We start from the raw sequence: 21,179 nt of genomic DNA, 5'->3' as shown, positions 1-21,179 counted from the left end.
AGCAGTCCAGATTAGACTTTTGACTGGAAAAGTGAGTCAACTTAAGGAATTACTGTCGCAGTTAATATAAACAAAGCCAATTCTGACCTACTGACTTAACAGAAGTCCATAAGAATTGAAAACAGCAATCCACTAGCATAGTGACTCACTGCTCCCTAGATCCTGTATGTTACATTCCTTCCTTCCTTCGCAAACATACAGGGATATTGAGTCCACCTTTTAAAGTCAGATAGAAACTACAGTAAAAGTCAAAAAAGCTCACTCTACAGAAAGCACAGCACTGCATTCTGAAAAGAAATGAGGGGTAATCTGGCATTCCAACACTAGCATCATCCACTTTAAATAGCATGTTTTATATAAGCATAATACCATACCCTCTTAGCTGCATTTCCATTCGCAGAAACTTGGACTATTGAAGTTACTGGCACAAAATTGCAGCTTACTTTAGCACAGTCAGCCTCGTGGGCCAACTTGATCCTTTTGAAATATCACTATGTATCGTTTGTTAAATTGTAAACAACCTTCTTTCCCAGATGTGCTTGTGATAATTCCCTAGAATTAATCCAGGCTATTTTGTTATTGTCTAATGTTATTTTTCCTTCATAAAGTTTTTTTTCTTTATAGTCTGATAATGAAGTTAAAGAGTCCACAAACAGTTCCGTATGACACGACACACAGCTGCAACAGTCCCTAACTTTCACACACACGTGCCCTGCGGTACAATATTTTCTGAAAAACTGCACCCCTTTCTGGTGACTGCAGCTAATCTGCAGAAACACAGCCAGAAGGCAGGAATGGACTTACAAATTAGACTTCAGCCTAGGCCAGCTGTTTTTCTAGCTTTATTCCCTTTATGACCATCTGTCCCACCTGCTAGTATATACTTCCCCTCGCACGGGATACTAAAATGATTTGCCATGCTGGCTGACATACGAGTATAGATGGAAAATGAACTGGATTAAATCCAACTTTGTGCCACTCAATATTTGGAGCTTTGGAAAAGGACCTTCTTGACTGCCAGTAAAATTTAAATCTGTCTCAAGTCTACTTTAATTTATGCCCACTTCACCTATGATCCAAACACTAGCAGAGATTGTTGTCACTCTGTCTATGCTCCTTCTGGACTCTGCCAACCATTGAGAGGAAGCAGTAGAGTTACACAAGACTCTCCTTTCTGTAAAGCAACTTTTGTCTTTTAAATACACTAGTACACTCTACTGAATGAATCTATTGAGATCTATCTTGTCTGTTTGCTAAAGGCAAATCCACAAAATTCTGCACTCTATACAGGTACAATCTAGGGGTTTCAAAACTAGATGGATGCCTGTTTATGTTACCATTTTCCAAAGCAGATATTTGAGCTAAAAAGTCATGCTAAAACACCAACCTTGTGCAAAACTCCCAGAGAAAACAATACAAACAAATGAGGAAGTGAGGAACTGGGAAGGGTTGAGAATAGGGGAAAAAAATTAGATGGCATGTTGCTGCATGCCTTAATCCTGTAGTCACGGGCTCTAAAGTTTTCTTTGCTATTTTTGATGAGATTAGCAGCAGAATAAATCTTATCAAGGAGGTCAACACATATTCTGCAGAATTGATTTTCCATACTGGTTAAAGCATGACAACTAAAAGGGAAATAACTACTTAAGCATAATTCAGAAGACTGCACAGCATAACACTGCCCAAAAAATCAGGAAGAATGTTAGAGTTACAAAGTGTATTGTTAGAATTTCATCTCATGTACTGCTGACAATAACAGGAATAACAGGAAAGGAACTGCTGAAAAAGCACAAGAGAGATCAACAGTTTTGGAGTATTATTTTTAAACACATGCAAAAGATAGATGAGGCTTTTAAAAGACTGTAGGGCAGGCAAAGCAAGGGGACGAAAAATTACGTGTGCGATGCAAGGAATAAAGACGAGAAGTATAAATGAGAGGAGAGAATAAAAAGGAATTAGAACATAAAGTAGAATTCAGAAGGACACATGTTGATGGACTTTATGTTTCCAATAGAAAATTATAAGTTGACATATAAGTGTCCATACACTGTCTAAAATTAATTGTTATTTAACAGCACTACGTTTAGTAAGGAGGCAAAGGAAAACCATGGTATCTTAACTAAGCTCAGTTTTAAGCATAAGATTAAAGAAAAATAGATTCACATCAGTTCCTGGCAGCTGCTCAGCATTCCTTATTGTCATAACACTGTTTGCTAGCTGAGTGCTGAAAACGTGCCAGAGCTGTGGGGTGCTTTACCGTTCTTCTGAGATCCTTTTTTGAGAACCAGATGGAAAAAAACTACTTTTGAAAACCATTTATAATGCTAAAGTTTAACAAATAATAAAGTGTAGTGTAGATTTTGTCTGGGAAAAAAAAAAAAACACAAAAAAAACACAAAAAAACGTACAGAATTTCTTACAGAATTATAATATTCAAACAAACCAACAGCTAAGAACACCTGCAAAACAGTCACAGCCACATTGTGGATGCTCTCTGACACCATCAACTGAAATTCCCCAGACACTCATGTTCTAGCAAACAACGTACCTTGAAAGATTCAGTCACGTGCTTTGTTGCTTCCTCTGAACACCCTCCAGCCATGCACTTGTTCTGACAGCCCTAGAAAGAATACAAATCAAATTAAATGTGTGTTGCAGAAAGGTTGATACACATTCAGTTAATTCTTTTTAAGAGAGACTGTATTGAATGAATTATCAGTAAATATATTGGAAAATCATTCTTTGTAGTTTCTTAGCATAATTTTCCATCTCCCAGGCTTACAGCCTTACTTCAGTTGTGTTACTTTGCATAGCTGTATTTCAGAGTTTTAGTAGGAGTGACAACATCTTAGACTGGATTATTAATCTGAAGTGCAGTAAGGCTATAGACAATATCATACACCTTTTATTCAAAGCTGAGTAAATACGTTGTGTTTTTACACATTTTCATCACATTGCACTGCCTCTACTAAGGCATCCATCCCAGAAGATTTGGTTTTCCTTTTTCTCAGAAAAGCATGACTAGGAGAACAGAAAAGAGAGGAAAAAGATCACTGAAGGCAGTGATAAGGAACACTCATCTATAAAAATACATCCTCAAAGTATTTTGAATTACCTAATATGTTGAACTTCACTGTCCTGCCACTGCTCACATTAAAATAAAAAACTACAAGAAAAGAAGTGACAGTTGTTCTGTTCAGCAACAGAAGGCTAAGAAGGACAGGTGCAAGCCATCTATCTACAATGAAAACCCTGTTTTCACAGCATCAGACTTTGTGGGCCCTCCTGCACGAGGACCACCTTCCTTTTCAGTGGTATTAAAACCAACAGCATGCACGGAAAGAGACAAATACAGCTTGACAGCATTTCTTGTTTCTGAGCTGCATCTCTGACGACTGGGGGATGGGCCACAAAGAGAAGGTGGAGAATGGCTAGATGGAAGTGCCACTGGTGAGATGGAGAGGGTGGCAGAAGGGTGAGCTAGATGCTGAGATGTGGCACGGGATGGATGGGCATGGGGACAGTCAGGCTGGTCACAGGGCTGTCTAAAAGAGTGAGCTAGGACAGAGGCACTAAGGGATGGTGATGCCATGGCTGACAGGCATCAGTTCTGCAAGAAAAGGGTCTGGGCTCCTTATCACTTGGTAGCAGCCTCTGACAGCCTCATCCCTCAGCTGTGCTGTGCCTCAGCTGGGAAGCCCCAGCCCAGGAAGCCCCATGTCAGAAGTTCATTTCTTTAAAGGAAAAGCACACTGGAAACCTGTGGTCAGTCTGAGATCGGTGCCCCAAGGGCTTTCCAGGGAGCAGACTTCACTCCAAGAGTGCAGGGTGGGTAGCAGTGCCAGGGAGACCTGGCCCCCAGAATCTGCAGCAGCCACCATATCCTGGGAGCTGGAGCTGCACGGGATGCAAAGCAGGACACACATAAAGGAAACTGCATGATTTTCCCCCTTTCTGCAGATTGTAGGAGTACGGCAGACAGAAGAAAAGAGCGGTATCACCATCAGGCCTTCAGTGGATAGCAGGCTTGCTACCAACAGAAGATAAAGCAAACTCCCAGCTACAGATCTCACTTCCTTCTCTCTCTGTCCCCAAAATCCCAGAGAGGCCATAATGTCCCTGCCGATTTTTCACACCATCAGCTTCAGCCCTTCTGTTCCTCTATTGTTCTTCTTTTTTTGTTTTTCCCACTCAACCTTCTACAGTGAGGCATGCAATCACAACTAGACTTCTCCTTATTAACTAAAGAAGGATCTCCTGAAAGAAAGCAAAAATGCCTTTATGATGCACCAACATAATTTCTGCTAAAACCTTACCTTAAAAGAAAAAAAGAAAAAAAGATAATAAAAAAAAGAGTTTCATTTGCCATAAAGGTGATTCTCCAGAAAGGCAGGTCTTTTTGGTAATCTGCTCAATGGCGTTTAGAGTTGCACTGCTTTATAACTAAAGTATTACTCCTACTCAGGGACAGTCTGAACTAAGCACTGTATTAACAGGTCCTTGACGTCTCCCTGTTTCTTTACATACCTCCAAATTCAGTGGTATGATCACAGTAGACCTCCACAGTACCATCAGTTTATAACAGCTACATATTCTGCAGATCGGTTAGATTAGAACGGTTTCATTAGAAGGAGAAACTTAATCTGTATAGACTCACCAAAACACAATGTGACTGCAAAACATCTCCATTTCTGAATTTCTGGCAAGGAAAAAATATTTGCTGCTCACAGGAGGGTACATTTAGTTGCTCCACTCATAAACCTACCCACAGTATTACGGTGGAAAGAGCGGGGCTGCAATAAAATAAGCCTTGGTAATAGAGAAGATGAGGATGACAGTAAATGTTTTGATCTTTATTTCTTTCTCTGGTTGTTTTCAAGTATTTTAGAGGTAGCATTTAGTAGTAGAAACATGAATAAAACAGGTTTGAGTTATACTCAAGTTTGAATGCATGGAACAGAAAGATAAATTGGGATCTTAGGAGCTTACTTATTACAATATATTTGCAACATATCTTGTTTTAGTCAGCCTAAGCTGTAGGATTAAACTGACGGACAGACCTTTTTAACACACAAGTTGGTCCTCAGAAAAGTCTTAGTTCCTAGATCTTGCTGTCTTTTAGTCCCAAATTGATAGCAACTAACTCTTCTCCTTCACATTTTGTTACTTTTCTACTATCTCCCATGCTTCATAAGAGGTAATCCTCAACCACTTGAACATGGCACGCAAAGAGTAGCCCTGAAGAGATCAGAGGTGGTTGCCCCTGCCCTGCAGGGAGATTGGAAGGACAGCCACTTGAGGAGCAGACCAGGTACTCAGTCCATGCAGAGAGCAGCTACTGGGCAAGAGAAAAGCCTGCTGGCAGTGGCAAAGGAAGAAGGCACAGAGACAGCAGCACTGAAGCATCATAAGGAAGCCACCACCCAATCCAGCACTGTTCCAATCCTGCCATACCCTGCTGCAGCAGCGAAGAGGATAAAGTGCCACACTCTGCTTCCCTGCTTCCACCAAGCAGCAGCCAGACCTGGGGTGCCATTTTGTGCTCCTCCATCTTACACAGTATCCAGTTTTACAACCGGCCCACTGCAGCAGGGACCTCCTGGCACCCACAAGCACCAAAGCTGCAGGCTCCTTGAGCCCTGCCTCTCCTTACCTCATCCCTTGCAACAGCAACACTGGCTGTCACCTTATGGGCAGTCCCATACTGCCCAAATTGCACCTGCAGCTCTCATAGGGCACATGAAGATGATGGGCACCCTAGCACAGAACCCAGTGCAGACAACAGGAACAGCAGCACCATTTACAGGGTTCATAAGTTGAGAGGTCATAAATAGTTCTGAAAAGATGTTTGAGTAATAAACCTTCTCTTTTGTCAGGTTTTTATTTATTTAATGGCTCTGGAAATTAAATGTTTTAATAAGAAACCTTTTTAGTTATCATGTTCTTTTAGTCATTCATTCACTTATTTTAATGGTGAAATCTCAGATTGAATTTTATCTCTTAAAAAAAAGTAGAAGCAATGGTTCTAATATCAATTTAATGATCTTCTGTAAGAACCAAGCTCTAGATTCTTATCTATAGGGATACACAAATAAATACCAACAAAATATCAACTATTAATTTCAAGAAATACCCTCTTGTTCCTCCAGGAATTCAACAGCACCTCCCAGATCAGTGTCATCATCCAACTTGCTGAGAATGCACTCCATTTGTGCATCCAGATCACCGATAAAAATGCTGAACAGGACTGGCTCTAGAACATCTTGGTGAACCACCACCAAGCAGATGCGGTCCCATTCACTACAATCCTCTGAGCTCTGCCATTCAGCCAGCTGATCACCCAGCAGAGTGTGAGCTTGTTCATGAGCTCTTCTAGCTGTCAAGATTTGTCAAGAAGGATGCATGGACATTACAGCCTTCCCTTAATCCATTAAGCAGGTGACCTTATCATAGAAGGAAATCAAACTATTAAGATGGTACTTATTACTAAGATAGAACTAATTAAGCCAACTGAATTTTATTTGCACTGCAGTGAATCAGAATGGAGGCTCTGCTTATTACAACTGCCAGCAGGATAAGGACAAACTTTCATCTTCTCTTTCATCTTTAAAAATATACAAAGCTTGTAGGTGAATTTCAACTGTGGATTGCCTATGGGGATGGTCTTTAGGGGCTCACCCATTAAGGTGCCATTTAGTTCACAGTTCTCACTGAACTCAATGAAGTCAACAGCTCATTTTTTGAGCACGTGCCACGGGGCCAATCCCGTTCTCCATTAAGTCATTCTGTTTCACAGATTTAACTTACATTTAAAGCAAGTAGCTAATTGCCTTTGTTAACCACACTGAGATTATATTAAGTTAATCCCACAGTAGTAGAAAGGCATACCACAATTGCTTTCTAATAGATGGAGTCATATTTTAATGTCTCCATGCATGGCTTTTAAATATGAAGCATGTTGTTAAATACAATAGAGAAAATTGCTCCCTGGTTTAGTGCCAACATTGCCAAGAGAGATGTGCCAAGCATAAATTTGCCCTGTGTTTAATAGCATGGTAGATTTAAAACTGCATGGGAGATTTAAAACTGTTATCCTAAAGATACATTTAAACCACTGGGTCAATGTCTCCTCAAAAGTGACTCAGCTCTGTAAAACCTGTGTCAGCCCGAAGTATCAAGGCATTACACAAGGATGAAGGTACTTCCTAAGGTGTCACATAAAGTTGTAGAGCTGAATACAGCTAGCAACATTTTCTTCATGGCATATGTAGCTGTTCTTTTAAACTAAAAAAAGGGAAATTTAGGTTGGATGTTGGGAAGAAATTTTTTACTCAGAGGGTGGTGAGACCCTGGCACAGGCTGCTCAGCGAAGCTGTGGATGTCCCATCCCCGGAGGTGCTCAAGACCAGGTTGGATGGGGCCCTGGACAACCTAAACTGGTGGATGGCAGCCCTGCCCATGGTAGGGAGTTTGAACTGGATGATCTTAGCAGTCCTTTCCAGTACAAGCCATTGCATAGTTCTATGATTATAGGCATTATAGGCATTATTATATTATGATTATAGGCACGCAAAGGACTTATCACCACTTTTCAAACTTAAAAGTTTTCACCTGTTAGATCGTCTCCAAACCCAAATATTCACTCCCTGCATTTGGTCCTCAGACTGTGTCAGACATAAGAGTTTCCAATATCTTTTAGTATTAGGATGTTCCAATCAATGCCTCCCGGCTGTTACAGGTATGAGACCCTGTAACCAAAATACTGATTTGCAATCAACTTCACTATTTCACTAATTCAGCTTTCACTATTTTTCCACGTCTCTACTTATGCTCATCTTTTATGGTGTCGTCCTGCTGCTCATGGCTTCTTCATCTGAGAATCCACTTTTTTTATGCAGTCAGGTCACCAAACCTCTAGCTGAAAGGACATTCTGCCTAAACACTCCTAGAACCAGACCACGTGAGTCCAAGTTCCTCCTACGCCCTCACACTAGGTGGCTTTTGAGACCCAGTGGTAGAACCAATGACAACATTCCCATTTAGGATCACTTACCCTAAAAACTGTGATTCTGTCGAACTGTTGTTCTTAGGATTTAGCTACCCCATTATCCCATAGGCTAGTTCTCACTTATGAAATAAGAACTGAAAATGATGAGAAACCTTTCAAGGCAGGAGCAAATAATTATATTGCATGTAATTTCTATAGTTCACATTTTCAGCTACGAAATTGTTACTGGCAGCTTTTCCAAACAGCTCAAGACCTGCAGTTTCACAAACTCCTTCATCATCTTTTTGGTTCCACCTCCCCACTGAGCTCATGCGTTGCCAATCTTCATCATTGTTCATTTCTGTCTTTGGCAGTGTTCTCAGAGCTAATAGTCTTCCTCCAGAATTACAAAAATGGAAGCGTGTGCCAGGGACAGGAACACCAGAAATTGAACATGCTGCTGCCTAGGAAGGAACTGGAGGTAGTCATTTGTTGGCAGTTCTTGCCTCATCATGGAAGGCAAGAACACAAAGAAGCAAATAAGTCAGAGATACACAGCTGCAGTTGTGTCCAGTTCCTTCTGCAAAGGTGACCCCATCTCCTCCATGCAGGGAAACTGAGAAGCAAGAATGTCCTGTACAGTCATCAGGCCCCAGTGAAGATGGAAAAGAAAATTCTTCTCAGTCAAATGTCATATGAAAAACAGTTGTCAATAAAGACCTTTCTGAGACATTTCTCCAAGCCAAAACATTGTCTGACTGCTTTTCTCTTTGCTTGCTTCTGGTTATTAATTGTCTAAGAAATCTTTCATGCTCTGATGTACACAGTGAGAACAGCGAAATTAAAATACTTATCAGATTCCAGAAATCTAGTAGATCAATAAATTTAATACATATCTTATAGTATACTACTGCCTAAGGGAAGCCAAATCAAGTATCTGATGACAGGTACTCCTGCATTCAGAGCCATAAACATTGGAGTTTTCCTTCTGTTCCAGATGTAAAAGAGTCCAACACACAGACATGACACACATTCTGTGTACTGCTACAGTCATACAGTGAGTCTCTGTGTCTTTAAAACAGTTTTCATCTACCCCCAGAAAATGCTAACATGATTTGGCAGCCACAACACACAGAAGATGAATTTGCAGGGAAAAAAAACCAAAAACAACAACAAACAACATTAACGATGCTCACAGCTCTAAAAATAAGATCCACTCACTGTCAGATAGAGAGAAATTCTGGATACTACTGTAGGACTGAGTCACATAATACCATTTTTAATACCAACTAAAAAGATATTTACTTAATGACCACGATTAAAGACTTCCAGAGCTTGGGGAAGCTCATTCATGGAATCTAACAGCCAGGCCTGTTTACCTCAGCTCTCATAGGACAGCTGCACAATATAAAAATATTTTTAAGTGTCTTTATGTCTTATGTATGTACATAAACATGCACATACAGGTATGTGTTACTACGCCAGTATCACCATGTAGGTTCTGAGTCATTAACTTGTCAGCATGTCTTACTACACAGTACCATAGAGAAGCTTTTTCTCACAACTTCTTTTAAATTTACACTTTTCAAAATCAACAAGTCAGAAGGAGCAAGAAGACTAATTCTTAACTTGTATTTCTAACCATTTATGAAGCCAAACAGCTATCTTTGAGGTATCTTAGGTTGGAGCATTCTTGGCTTGACAGTCTTCAATAATGTATTCACAGAACACAGCACAAATCCCAGAGCTGCTCCATTGATATGCCTCAATGTATACACAGATCAGCATCAAGGAAAAGCAAAAAAATAAGAAAACAAACAAACAATCAAACAAACAAACACCAAAATCCAACCAAACGAAAAACCAGACAATTCAGCATGGGCAATTTCAGTGCTTAGCTTTTTACTTAGTTCACCAAGAATTCTTGTTTGCGTTGCTTTCTGCACTTCCAAGTAAAGAAATGGAAAAGGACTACTCTTATCTGACATATCTGCACTGATGTCTTGTTAGCTGAGTGTTGTCACCTCACCATGCCTGCTTTCAATGCTACTCCTTGAACTGGCACTAATGTTGGTAACACAATGTAATAACATTGGATACGAGGCATCCAGTAGAGCAGAAGAATAAAGCTTCCACACAATTTAATGATGATCTTTATGATTTTGCATTAGTGTGAGAGTATCAGAACTTAGAACACACAAGAATTCTTTTTTTTTTTTTTTTAATCAAGACAGCTGCACTATATAAATTAAGGTTGAATTTAAATAGATTATCATTAAAGTACTCCAAAAGACTGTGCAGGCTCTTATCTTCTGGCTTGAGTAGTTTGTTTGCTTTAATAGAAAGTATTTTAAGTAGCTTAAATAAACTGAAATGTGTTTCTCTCAAAACAAGTGCCACTGTTTTTATTATGTTTAAATAAAATAATTGAAATTGTTTGAACACAACTTATTGGCTAGAAAAACCTAAAAACAGAGACCAGAAAACAATGGAAATATTTGGATAATCTGTCCAAGAGTCATATTTAGTAACATTACTAGCTATGTCACAATTCTAAAAGCAGATTAATTTGGTGTCATGAGATTAAATAAAAGGAAGAGTATGTTGCCAATGTAGAGTCACTGCTGTCAGCACTTTAGGGAGAAACCTGTCTAGGAGAGAATGCCAGTACTTTGACTCAGTGCTTAAATTAATATTTGGATGAGCTCAGTAATGCCCAGTTCATTGTACAAGAAAGTTTGCATCTGTTCACCTGAAAGGCAGGAAGACTACCCAAGGTGAAGGAGAACTATTTCTGCAACTCCAAAAAAATGCACGCTTGACAAACTGGTTTATCAAGAAGGCTAGTGGAGAGAAAAGAGATCTACAGAAATACAAAATAACTTGTAAATTAATATAGTCTATTAACTCACAGATTAGATAGCAGAACCTGAGTAGGGATCTATTAATCTTCGGGATAAAATTACCAGGTACTTCAGAAAATTAACAAAATGAGCTGGAAATTATGCAACACGGAGTGATCATTCCTGTTTGGAAAGTACGGAAAGCCTACCATCAACACAATTCAATACAGAACACAAAGCTGCTGTACATCTGTGTTCAGTGGCCCTTTTTAGTGGTCAGTGCTATCCTGATACATGTCCTGCACAACCACACAATCCTACTTTCTTTACAGAAACAGGTAAGCACTCTAAAGAAATCCTCTTTGCAAATAACCTGCAAATGCAATCTGCTTTAACCTTGTTTTCTAAGCCCATCCCATCCTTGCTGGTTTTCCTTCCTGTGACCCTCCTGGTGTTGTCGGTCTTCAGGACCATTTCCTCCTCCTGTCTCCTCACCCCTTGCTCAGTTCACTACCCTCTTCTGACTGCAGAAAACAGCCCTATTCTCCTGTTATGAGAATAGGCAGATGACCTAATGGATCTCTTCCATCTCTAACTCCTATGAACAGTGCCGCTAAGTGCCTCTTTTGTTGGTTTGTTTGCCTGCTCTAGCATTAATTAGGTTTTTAACGAGTGCATTGTTTGCTAGAATGGCATAGAGAAAAGCGTATTAAAGCAGCCAGCTGGATCTTTTTGGCCTATAAATTAATTCATCTGTTTTCTAAACAGATAGCATCTTATGGCTATGTGATACGGTTACTGCTCAAACAAAACAAAAAATCCTCAGTCATCACGGTTTTATAGTGTTCAGGCCCTGTTCTCATTGATAGGAGATCTTTTAAATCACACTGTCAACAGGAAAGAGCATAAATGCTACCTTATACTCTTCGCTACCACAGTCGAAGAGCTTTGCTGTTAACCATGAAGAAACTTGTGTTCATTACCTTTTCTCTAGTATTCTCCTTTGATCAACTTCCCACACCACCAGGTATTAAATTAGCATCATAAGATTTAATAGTAATACTGATCAGATCTGTGGGATATATTAATATCACTGTTATACTAGCAAAGATGAGCCTAAGCACAATGAAATTTATTCTGCTTATTTTCCTCAGGGATCCAGCATAAATTGTACTGCCCATATTTTGTATACTGGTACAGCTGTAAAGGTCAAGTACAGCTGTGATTTAAAGATGCATGAAATAGAGCTTAAAATTTACTTATGAGTTCTCTGATGGTAGAAAATACACATAGATCTTGCAGCTGATTACCAGAGCAACTGGCTTGATGTAATTACCAAACGATAATGTGAATAAGATGAATGCATTCACAGAGGAAACAAACAAATTCATTGTCTGAAGAGCTACTGAGGGTACAGAACTGGAAGCAGATAATTTAGTGGGGGAGACCAAAGCTTCTGCGACTTGAAAATAAATCATTGTAGACTGTAAGGGTGGAAAAACAAACAAGTGACCAAAAAAAAAACAATAAGAAAAAAAAAAGAAAAAGAAAAAAGAAAACAACACAGCAGATACAGCAATGAATTCCAATATGAGAACTGACATGATTAAAGAAAAATCCAGCAGATGAAATCCTGTTCTTAAGGTCACGATCCTGTTTTTCCAGGCTTGCTTATAACTACTGAGGAACCAAAAGAAATACAGGGTCTGGCCTGAATCGCTGGCCTGTATAAGGGTCATTTGTAGCTATTCTCTGAGTGCTTAGACCGTGTCCCATTTAAGTCCATTTTGCACTGGAATAAAGGTTTATGTAAGACACTGAGCAATGATGAATACCACACTGAAAACAGAAGCTCTGGGGAAATAATTAAAAAACAAACAAACAAACAAAACTCTTGGAGCAACTTTTTAAATCCTGCATACACTCCCACTAGAAATAATAAACCAGTAACTTATGCAGCTGGCTTTCGAGTAACTCTAAGCACAATAAAATGTTATGCAACAGTGCATGTGGTTGCTGGTCTGTAAAGGGCAGACATATGCTGGCTTGATATCACATCTTGCCCTGATAACTTTGCACAGCCTATTTAATTCATCACCGAGTATCGAATACCACCGGTGCAAAAGCATGAGAAGCATGATTTCTGAACTGCATTAACCTTGTGGTGCAGTTGTTGCCCATTCCTTGCTCCCCAAGCAGTTTGTTTAGCTGTTATGTGTCCAGCAGATGAAGCTGATAAAGCATAGCAGCAGCTATCTTACCTGGGATCTGAATAAGTTCAAAACCACACATCTAGTCAGAGGAGAATTTGTTAATAATCTGCCTCCTTAGGCACCTGAGTGGTCTTTTGAAATAGCTGAGCACAGACCCTGGTTTGGGCTTGCAGGCAGAGCTGCGAACACCTACATCTCTGCTCTGTCTAGAAGGCTGCCACACGCTGCAGGAAGACCCTGGATTGAACTTTCAAAGCTTGCAGTGGATTGAGGTACGTGAGATACACAATGAAAGCTAAACCTCACAACCCCCAAAAAACAGAAAAAGAGAAATCCAGCAGACTTTGTCTTAAAGTGTTGCTAATACTGTGCTTTTTCTTGAATTCTGATGGTGGGCTAGTCTCCACAATGCCTGCAATTATTCTAAGTTTGTTCCAGGTAAAAGACGCAGTCTAACAAATGAATAGTGGTTTCATAGCCAGAACGCTTAAATGAAGGAAATCTCTCTCTTATACAGGTAGAAAACTTAGACATAGCTTGCCCTGTTGGCACACCTCAACACGTGCTGGCAATTGCTTCAGAGAATTCCTGGGGAGGCTGACAGATGACGGCACAGGGCGTGCACAGCTCCCCAGGAACTGAATCTACAGCTCCTCTTCCTTAAGCAGACATACCCATCACATCCACTGCAGCTCTTCCCAGGGAAGAACAAGCAGAAGTTATTGATGTGGTTTTGGCTGCACACTCCTCACTTGAAGCTAATGCTTCTTGCATGAGAGCACACAGGTAGTGGCTGCTGACATCCTGTCTCTACTAGCACAGCTGGGTTTTAAACAGAGCATAACTGGTTTGTAGGAATGGGAGATCTCTCCTTGGCTATTAACAAAGCCCAGGTTATATCTTTGTGATTGTCCTTTGCTATGTGTTCAAACACTGACTAAATTTTCAATTAACAGGGACAAAACAAAATGGAAAGAAAGTTGAAGCCTTTCTCTTTGCATGAAGGGCACTAGGAACAGAGTTAACCTGCAGAGAAGTCCTGGGAGCATGCTTAAAGACAGTATCTATGCTGATGTTTGCTTTCTTATTCAAATCAACAACAACCTGCAGAGTAGGAATGCGTGTTTGCACGATAGCCACCCAGCTCAGAATATGCTCAGAACTTCTCTTGTTCTACAGTCTCTGAGTTCAGTAAGAGGCAGTAAGTCTAGCCCACCACATTAAGCAAGTGTAAATTGTCATACAGAAGATTATGACAATCCATAAAAGGCAAAACTACAGTACTGCTTGAATGTGGAAAAAAACAAAATGAACAACATAAAAAAGCCACAAGAAGATGATTTCATTGATGATGTCAGCTCAAAAGAAGTAAAAATCTTCTCGACTAGAGAAAAGTCAGATACTCCACCCGTTTAGTGCATATTCCTCTGTGTAACAACTCAAAGATATGAAAGAATCACGCTTCATAGCACTCCAAAATTCTAGCTGTCATGCTTTAGCAATAAGGTTACCCTACATGTCCTTTCTAAACACCCTCTGAACAAGTACTTCATCTGAAATCACTTATTATTTTTCAACAGTGCCCGGAGCAAACTGGATTGTGCCCAGAGAAACTCAAGAACAAAATAACACTCAGCACATTAAAAGTGTCCTTGAAACAGTCTGGTCACAGATGAGGTATTTGTAGAGGTGTCAGCATTAAGCTCACATTAGGAACACAAAACAACCAGCCCTTTGCCAAACCTATGGCATGGTCATCACAAGTTAAGAGTGATAAAGCTTCTATTAGAAAAAATAACTTTAATACTAGTTCCATTTCTTAATATTTCAAAGGTAAGAAGACCTATTCTTTTTATTGCAGTTATTTTAGGCTTGTCCTCTTATGATTCAACATCTCTATCAACAATCAACTTCCCATGCTATAAATTGATAAATGACTTATTATAACAACTCCAGGAACCAAGAATTTTGTCCAACCTACATGAATATCAGTGCTCTTGACTTGGAATGTCTCCATTACTTCTAAATTTATGAAACTAAGAGGTATCTTAAAACACTTTCAAATGGGGTCTGATTTGTCCTGCTGGAATCCAACTCACTTAGGAATGGCAGAACAGAACATTAATTTCATGCATCTTTCACAATAAGTATTTTGGCCAACTGACAAGAGGAAAACATCACTGGTTGTGTGAGAACCACTTAAAAGAAGAACTGAAAGGAAACAATTGTAAATGCAGCATTTTCACTTCACTGGAGAAGCAGAAATGAACGCTGATGTTACTGAGCTGTTTCTGGGTTCAAGAAGAGCATCAACCTATAAACGTTCAAATCATCTACTGGCACAGACACTTGTTAATACGAAAAAGGCACAGACTGCAGAAGTTGGCTTTGTATTCAACAGAGCCCTGTGAAATGCTGAGAACTAAGATACGGCCAGGGACTGGGCCACAGCACAGGATGAGATTTAGAAAAAACACAGATTCAGAAAAAAAGTTAGGAAGATACGGAAAGAAGAGTTGAACCGAACCCAATACAGCTGAGCAACAGAACAGACTTCCCTTACAGTTACAAAAACAAGAGACTTCCTAGGATGGAAAAATTACTTCCGCTTGTCTCCCAAACTGTGCTGCTGTTTCTAAAGACAGTTAATCCAGTTTACGGTAGTCTGCAATTTAGTTCCCATGTACATGTAAATAGGTAACTAGCATATCTCCATGCTTAGAAAGCAAATGCTATGTACGTGACACATAAGTGTCTCTAATATATAAGCACGTGAATACAACGTTATTTTTTTTTCTGTCTGCATGGATCTGTACAGCTGTGGCAGAAATCAGGCCTGTGCAGTCACTGTGTGCTGTAACGCCCTCTGCGGCAACTGCTGCATTCTATGGAAGAAGTAAGCTTGGCTCACATTACACTCACAATATTACACAACCACAGTATTCCTTTCACCACTATGCTTCAGGCAATACTTTTTAGCAGTTTTAAGGGTTTTTTTTTTGGTTTTGTTCTCCAAGTTTAATGCCACAGCATAGGGCTGTATTCAGAAAGACTGGCTTTTGACTAAAGCTATTGTTTTACTGCTTTGAATTGGGTGAGAAACTCCACACTTCAACAGGAATTATACTATTGCTGCTAATTTCAAGTGAACTTCATGCAATTTTCTATATATTGTATAATGATGGGCAGTTTTATAAAGCCTTGTGAATTAATTATTTTGTTGTAAAAGAATGCAGTTTTATATGGCATATTTATGTATTATATTTAAGATCCAATAGTTTAAATTTCATACTCTGAAGAATCCAAGGTCTCTTAATCTTTTAGGTGCTTCATATAATTTGGTCAATATTTTATTTTCAACAAGAAGTTACATTTAAAAAGCCAGCAGCAATCAATCAATCAATCAGCAGTAAGAGGAAGACCTTGAATTTCTTAGCTATTCCCGTAACATTAGTACCAACTTTCTTGGAAGCTCTGTCATACTTCTTCCCTTCTTACGGCCATTTCCTACAATGATTCTTCTTTATAGAATCACTGCAATAAGAAAGCATCTAGCAAAAACAGAATTTATTCTGCTTATATGAAAAAGTACCACCTTGGCTACTGAAAGTTGATGGAGGAAAAAAATCACAGTAATTTGAGGAAAGGTGTTAGGAATATAAGAGAGAGCTACATTCCTCTTCCCTGTCTCAGTGGCAGGCACACTTCTGGGCGTACTTATCAATTGTACCACAGGTCTTAAAATGCTAATTAAACTAATAAGATCCATGGGGGGAAAAAAGGTCGAAATAAGGTAGCAATCTTGTGAAGACAACAGAAGCATTATAGAAGAACAAATTATTACTACTGTGTTGATATGTTAAAGAAATGACCTGTTGAAAAAATATCTGTCTATATTGGTGACTTTCAAGACCATCTATGTGCAGAGTTCACTGTAAACTGTGAAAAGGCTAACAAGCAGAGCCCTGGAGAACATGTACTGACCTGAACTACTGTGTGAAAGACTAAGACTAGATTAAAAAATACATATCTCTTAGTTGGTAAGCTTTTCTACTGAGGAACTCCTTCCAGAGCCCAAGATCACGGCAAGATCTGATTGTAGAGGTCTCTAGTCCAACACTCCCAGAGTTGACTCTGCTCTGAGCTCACAAGAGCCTTCTCAGGACTTTAGCCAGCTGGGTTTTGAGAGACCCAAGGATGGAGACCACAGTTTTTCTTGGCAACCCATTCTACTGTTTGACTCTCATTATGGGCAAAGTATTTTCTATCCCGAGTCTCTTTTGTTTCAGTTTAAGCTGTAGTTGCTTGTTCTCCTGCCATGTATCATTGCTGAGCCCAGCTCCATCTCTTTACTTCCCTTTCAGGCAGCTGTTAGGTCTTCCCAAAGTCTCTTCTTCTGACAGAAGAAGTTCAGTTTTCTCAGCCCTTCAACATCAAAGTCTAAAAAAGGTAATTCTCTGTAAGGATAACACAAATTCAAGTCTTTATTACAGAAGAGATGACCTGTAAGACAACAACCTAATAATTAAACAAGCATACATGGATTGTGCGGCCCTGATCTCAGTGAACATTAGCACCTGATGGAATTAAACCTCACTCATAAGCCAGAAAAAAGCAGTCTATCTTCTGCGCTTACAGTGAGCGCTTTTATCAAAGTGTTTGAAATGCTCTACCAAGGAAACTGAATAAGCAGTAGCTGTGTACCTACAAGAAGTCACATGGTGCACTTCATTAATGCATGGGGTATATTCCAAAATAAAACTTGGATCAAACTTCAGTCCTCAAGGGAAGAAAAGTAAATGAGCAACTCTCTTGTAGGGCATTATGACATTAATTTGTAGAAACAATAATAAACTATGGGCCAAGATGTACAAAAAGCACATAGGTAAAACTTCTTGATTGTGTTAAAGGCAACATGAATTAAACAATTGAAACTAACTCCTTTGGATTGTTTAGTACACACCAATGGGCAACATTAAATACCTTTCCATAAGCATAACACTGGATTTTCATTTGCAGGAGCATATGGTAATGTTTGCTAATTGTCATTCTACAACAGGTGCTCTTTTCTATGAGGTAACACTACCTGCCCCTTTAATGGACAAAGTCATAAAGTAATAAAATTGTTTCCAAGGTAAATGGGACCACCCATTCATTTAATCGCAATGTAAAATGTGGAGATATCAAATTGCAGGCGTATCAGTGACTAACAAATTATGGTCACGCACTACTTTGATTTATGCCTAAGTATCGCCAGAATTTAGACATTTAAGGAAAAGGTCACACATTTAATCTCTGCATCACAGCCATCGAGACAGTTGAGAACCCGTGATTTATTATCAGATGTCACAATCAGTATGGAGTGGCTTGAATGCTTAGTGCATGGCTTGCATGTGGCTGGCTCGTGGCCTGTGTGTGGCTCACATGTGGACTAAATATATACATATAATTTATTTTATTTTTTTTACCAAAGAAGGAAGGGATGACATCCAAAGGGACATGGACAAGCTTGAGAAGTGAACCCAGGAGAACCTAGGGAGGTTCAAAAAGACCAAGTGCAAGGTATTGCACTTGGGTTGCTACAATCCCATCTATGTGTATAGACTAGGAAAAAAACTCATTGAGGCAGCCCTGAGAAGAAAGACTTGGGGGTCCTGGTGGTCAAAAAGTTAGACATGAGCCAGCAGTGCAAACCTGCATCACAGAAAGCCAACTGTGTCCTAGGCTGCATCAAAAGAGGGGTGACCAGCAGGGAGAGGGAGGTGATTGTTGCTGGCTGCTCTGTTCTCATGAGGCCTCATCTGGAGTACTGCATTCAGGCCTGGGGCATTCAGCACAAGAAAGCCGTAGAGTTGCTGGAGCAGGTCCTGGGGAGGATGCAAAGATCAGGGGGCTGGAGCACCTCTCCTGTGAAGAATGGCTGAAGGAGCTGGGTTTGTTCAGTCTGGAGAAGGCTTTAAGGACACTTCGTGGCGGCCTTCTACTACTTACAGGGAGCTTAGGAGTAAGATGGAGACCAACTTTTTACAATGGCAGACAGTGACAGGACAAGCGGGAATGGTTTTAAGAAAGAGGTGAGATTTAGATTAGATGTTAGTGGGAAACTCTTCACTGTGAGGGTGGTGAGGAACTGAAACAGGTTGCCCAGAAAGGCTATGGATGTCCCATCCCTGGATGCATTAAAGGCCAGGTTGGATGGGTCTCTTGATAGCCTGGTCTAGTGGTTGGCAGCCCTGCTCATGGCAGGGGGTTGAAACTGAATGGTCTTTAAGGGCCCATCCAACTTAAATCATTCTATGGTTCTATGAGACTATCTAGCATTGTAAGGTGCACAGTATGTCACTGTGGTGACATGAAGATACCAGTTCCCAGGAGGATGGCCTACGAAGGCAAATTGTGCAAATTCTGTAAACAGAGCTAACCCTTTAATTCCTTCATTCTATCTTCAGCAGTAATGGTCCTTGCTTCAAACCTACTACTCACCCACAGTTTAGCAAGATAACAACTGTGTTAAAGCTGTCCTCTAATTTTGTAATCTTCTGTTTTGCATGTGACTTTGTAGCAGATTTCAACACTCAGTTTCTATGGAAAAAATCAGAGCATCCACTGGATTGCACAGTGCTAGAAGAACTAGGCCTGTCAGCAACAATCAGTGCAATAGGTGGACAAGGCAGAGCTGCAGAAACCATCAGCAGAATTCATTTCTTATACATAACATTCCTTCAAGCAGGACTGAAAGAGAGAGTTAAGGGTAGAAATGGAGAAAGGAATGGATGGGACTAAAAACAGGAAATGATAAATAAGGAGGTGAAGGGATTAGCAGTTGTAATAATGCTGTTGTTTACTGGTACCTTTATAAATGTACTGGGTTAGGTTTTTTCATTTTTCTTTTTCAAGAACATACTGATAATCAAATGGTAATTTTCTGCACCTTTGATGCATGCTTTACAAATACACACTGACAGCCATAGCCCTGAAGAGCTTGCAGTCTGAACAGATGAGGCAAATAAAGGGTAAAGGGCTCAGACAGAGCTGACTTGCCCAAGGCTACACAACTTGAGAGTGATGGACTGTACAGATCTTTTTCTGTTGCGGCTGTTGCTTCACACTGTATTTTCCACAGTAAAAATACATAGCACAGTTAGCACTGCTGTGAAAAAGCAAGCAGGTCTATGGCTTGTTTGCTACCTGTTTTTTGCATGGGCATGCCAAAACATTACTGTCAGGTGCTGGATAATGCCCCAAGAAACCAAGATCAAGCCCTCTTTCCTCAACACACAGCAAGTACAACAACGTAAGAGGTATAAAATGTGACATGTCTCACTCTTTGGCAGGCTTGTATTCTGGCCCCGCACATTCTGGCAGGGGGAAGCTACTTGGGAGTTTTCCCTGAGCAGTTCCAGATCACTTTTCTGCTACCACTGGTCCACCACTCTCTCCAATTGCAGAGATGAGCTGGGACTCATCAGGGCTTCTCAGGCTCCTTCAAAGAACTCACCTGCTCCAGACCTGCCGTTGTTGGAGCATTGCATCACTGTCAGGCCCACCCATGGAAGAGCAACGCTAGCAAGCCCTTGGGTGGGATGAGAGTAACGCTTGTCAGCAGCAGCAAAACGGAGCTGGAGATCCCTGCTAGTCGCATACCTGTTGTACCCACATTCCATCTGTTAGAGCTAACCAAGGACAGCAAATAAGCCAGTCTTGTTCTCCTCACCTGCTAACTGTGGGAGTAGACTGCAGCTGTGAAGTTCACAGGCAGCCCAGCATAGACCTTCTTCAAAACCCAAGGACTTTCGTTTGCGAAGCTGCCCCACAGGGTGTAAAGGAGCTGTGATGTTCCCTGGGTGTGGGAAGCACCCTGCCATCTGCATGCCGTTTGCCTTGACAAGCAAGGCTTCCATTTAATCCTCAGATCAGCCTCGCTAAGCAGAATATAAGCATGACTGTAAAAGAAGAGTTCCCACAGATTCTCATCTCTCACGTTAGCATTCACTCCCAACAGCTCTTCCGTTATCTGAAGCCGTCCCCGAAATTACTCAAAACCTCTGAACACGTCAGTGGGTTTTACCCGCGGTCTGTTCTAGTACCAGGGCAGACCCGAGACCTATAAAGACCTCGTGGGCATAAGAAGGCGCA

At 40.4% G+C, this 21,179-nt stretch overlaps 1 protein-coding gene across 1 annotated transcript in view; it reads right to left on the bottom strand.

Moving 5' to 3' along the window:
* BCAT1 (branched chain amino acid transaminase 1) overlaps positions 1-21,179 on the bottom strand; it is a 63,603-nt gene that overhangs the window by 41,715 nt on the left and 709 nt on the right. The window contains exon 2 of the mRNA XM_003202509.4: positions 2,549-2,620. Coding sequence (XP_003202557.1) covers positions 2,549-2,620 — 72 coding nt within the window. The remainder of the gene's footprint in view (positions 1-2,548; positions 2,621-21,179) is intronic.

The sequence above is a fragment of the Meleagris gallopavo genome, chromosome 1 (genome assembly GCF_905368555.1).
Source record: "Meleagris gallopavo chromosome 1, MGAL_WU_HG_1.1, whole genome shotgun sequence".
Taxonomy (NCBI): Eukaryota; Metazoa; Chordata; class Aves; order Galliformes; family Phasianidae; genus Meleagris; species Meleagris gallopavo.
The sequence above is the reverse complement of the archived record's forward strand: the minus strand, read 5'-3'. Positions and strand labels throughout refer to the sequence as shown.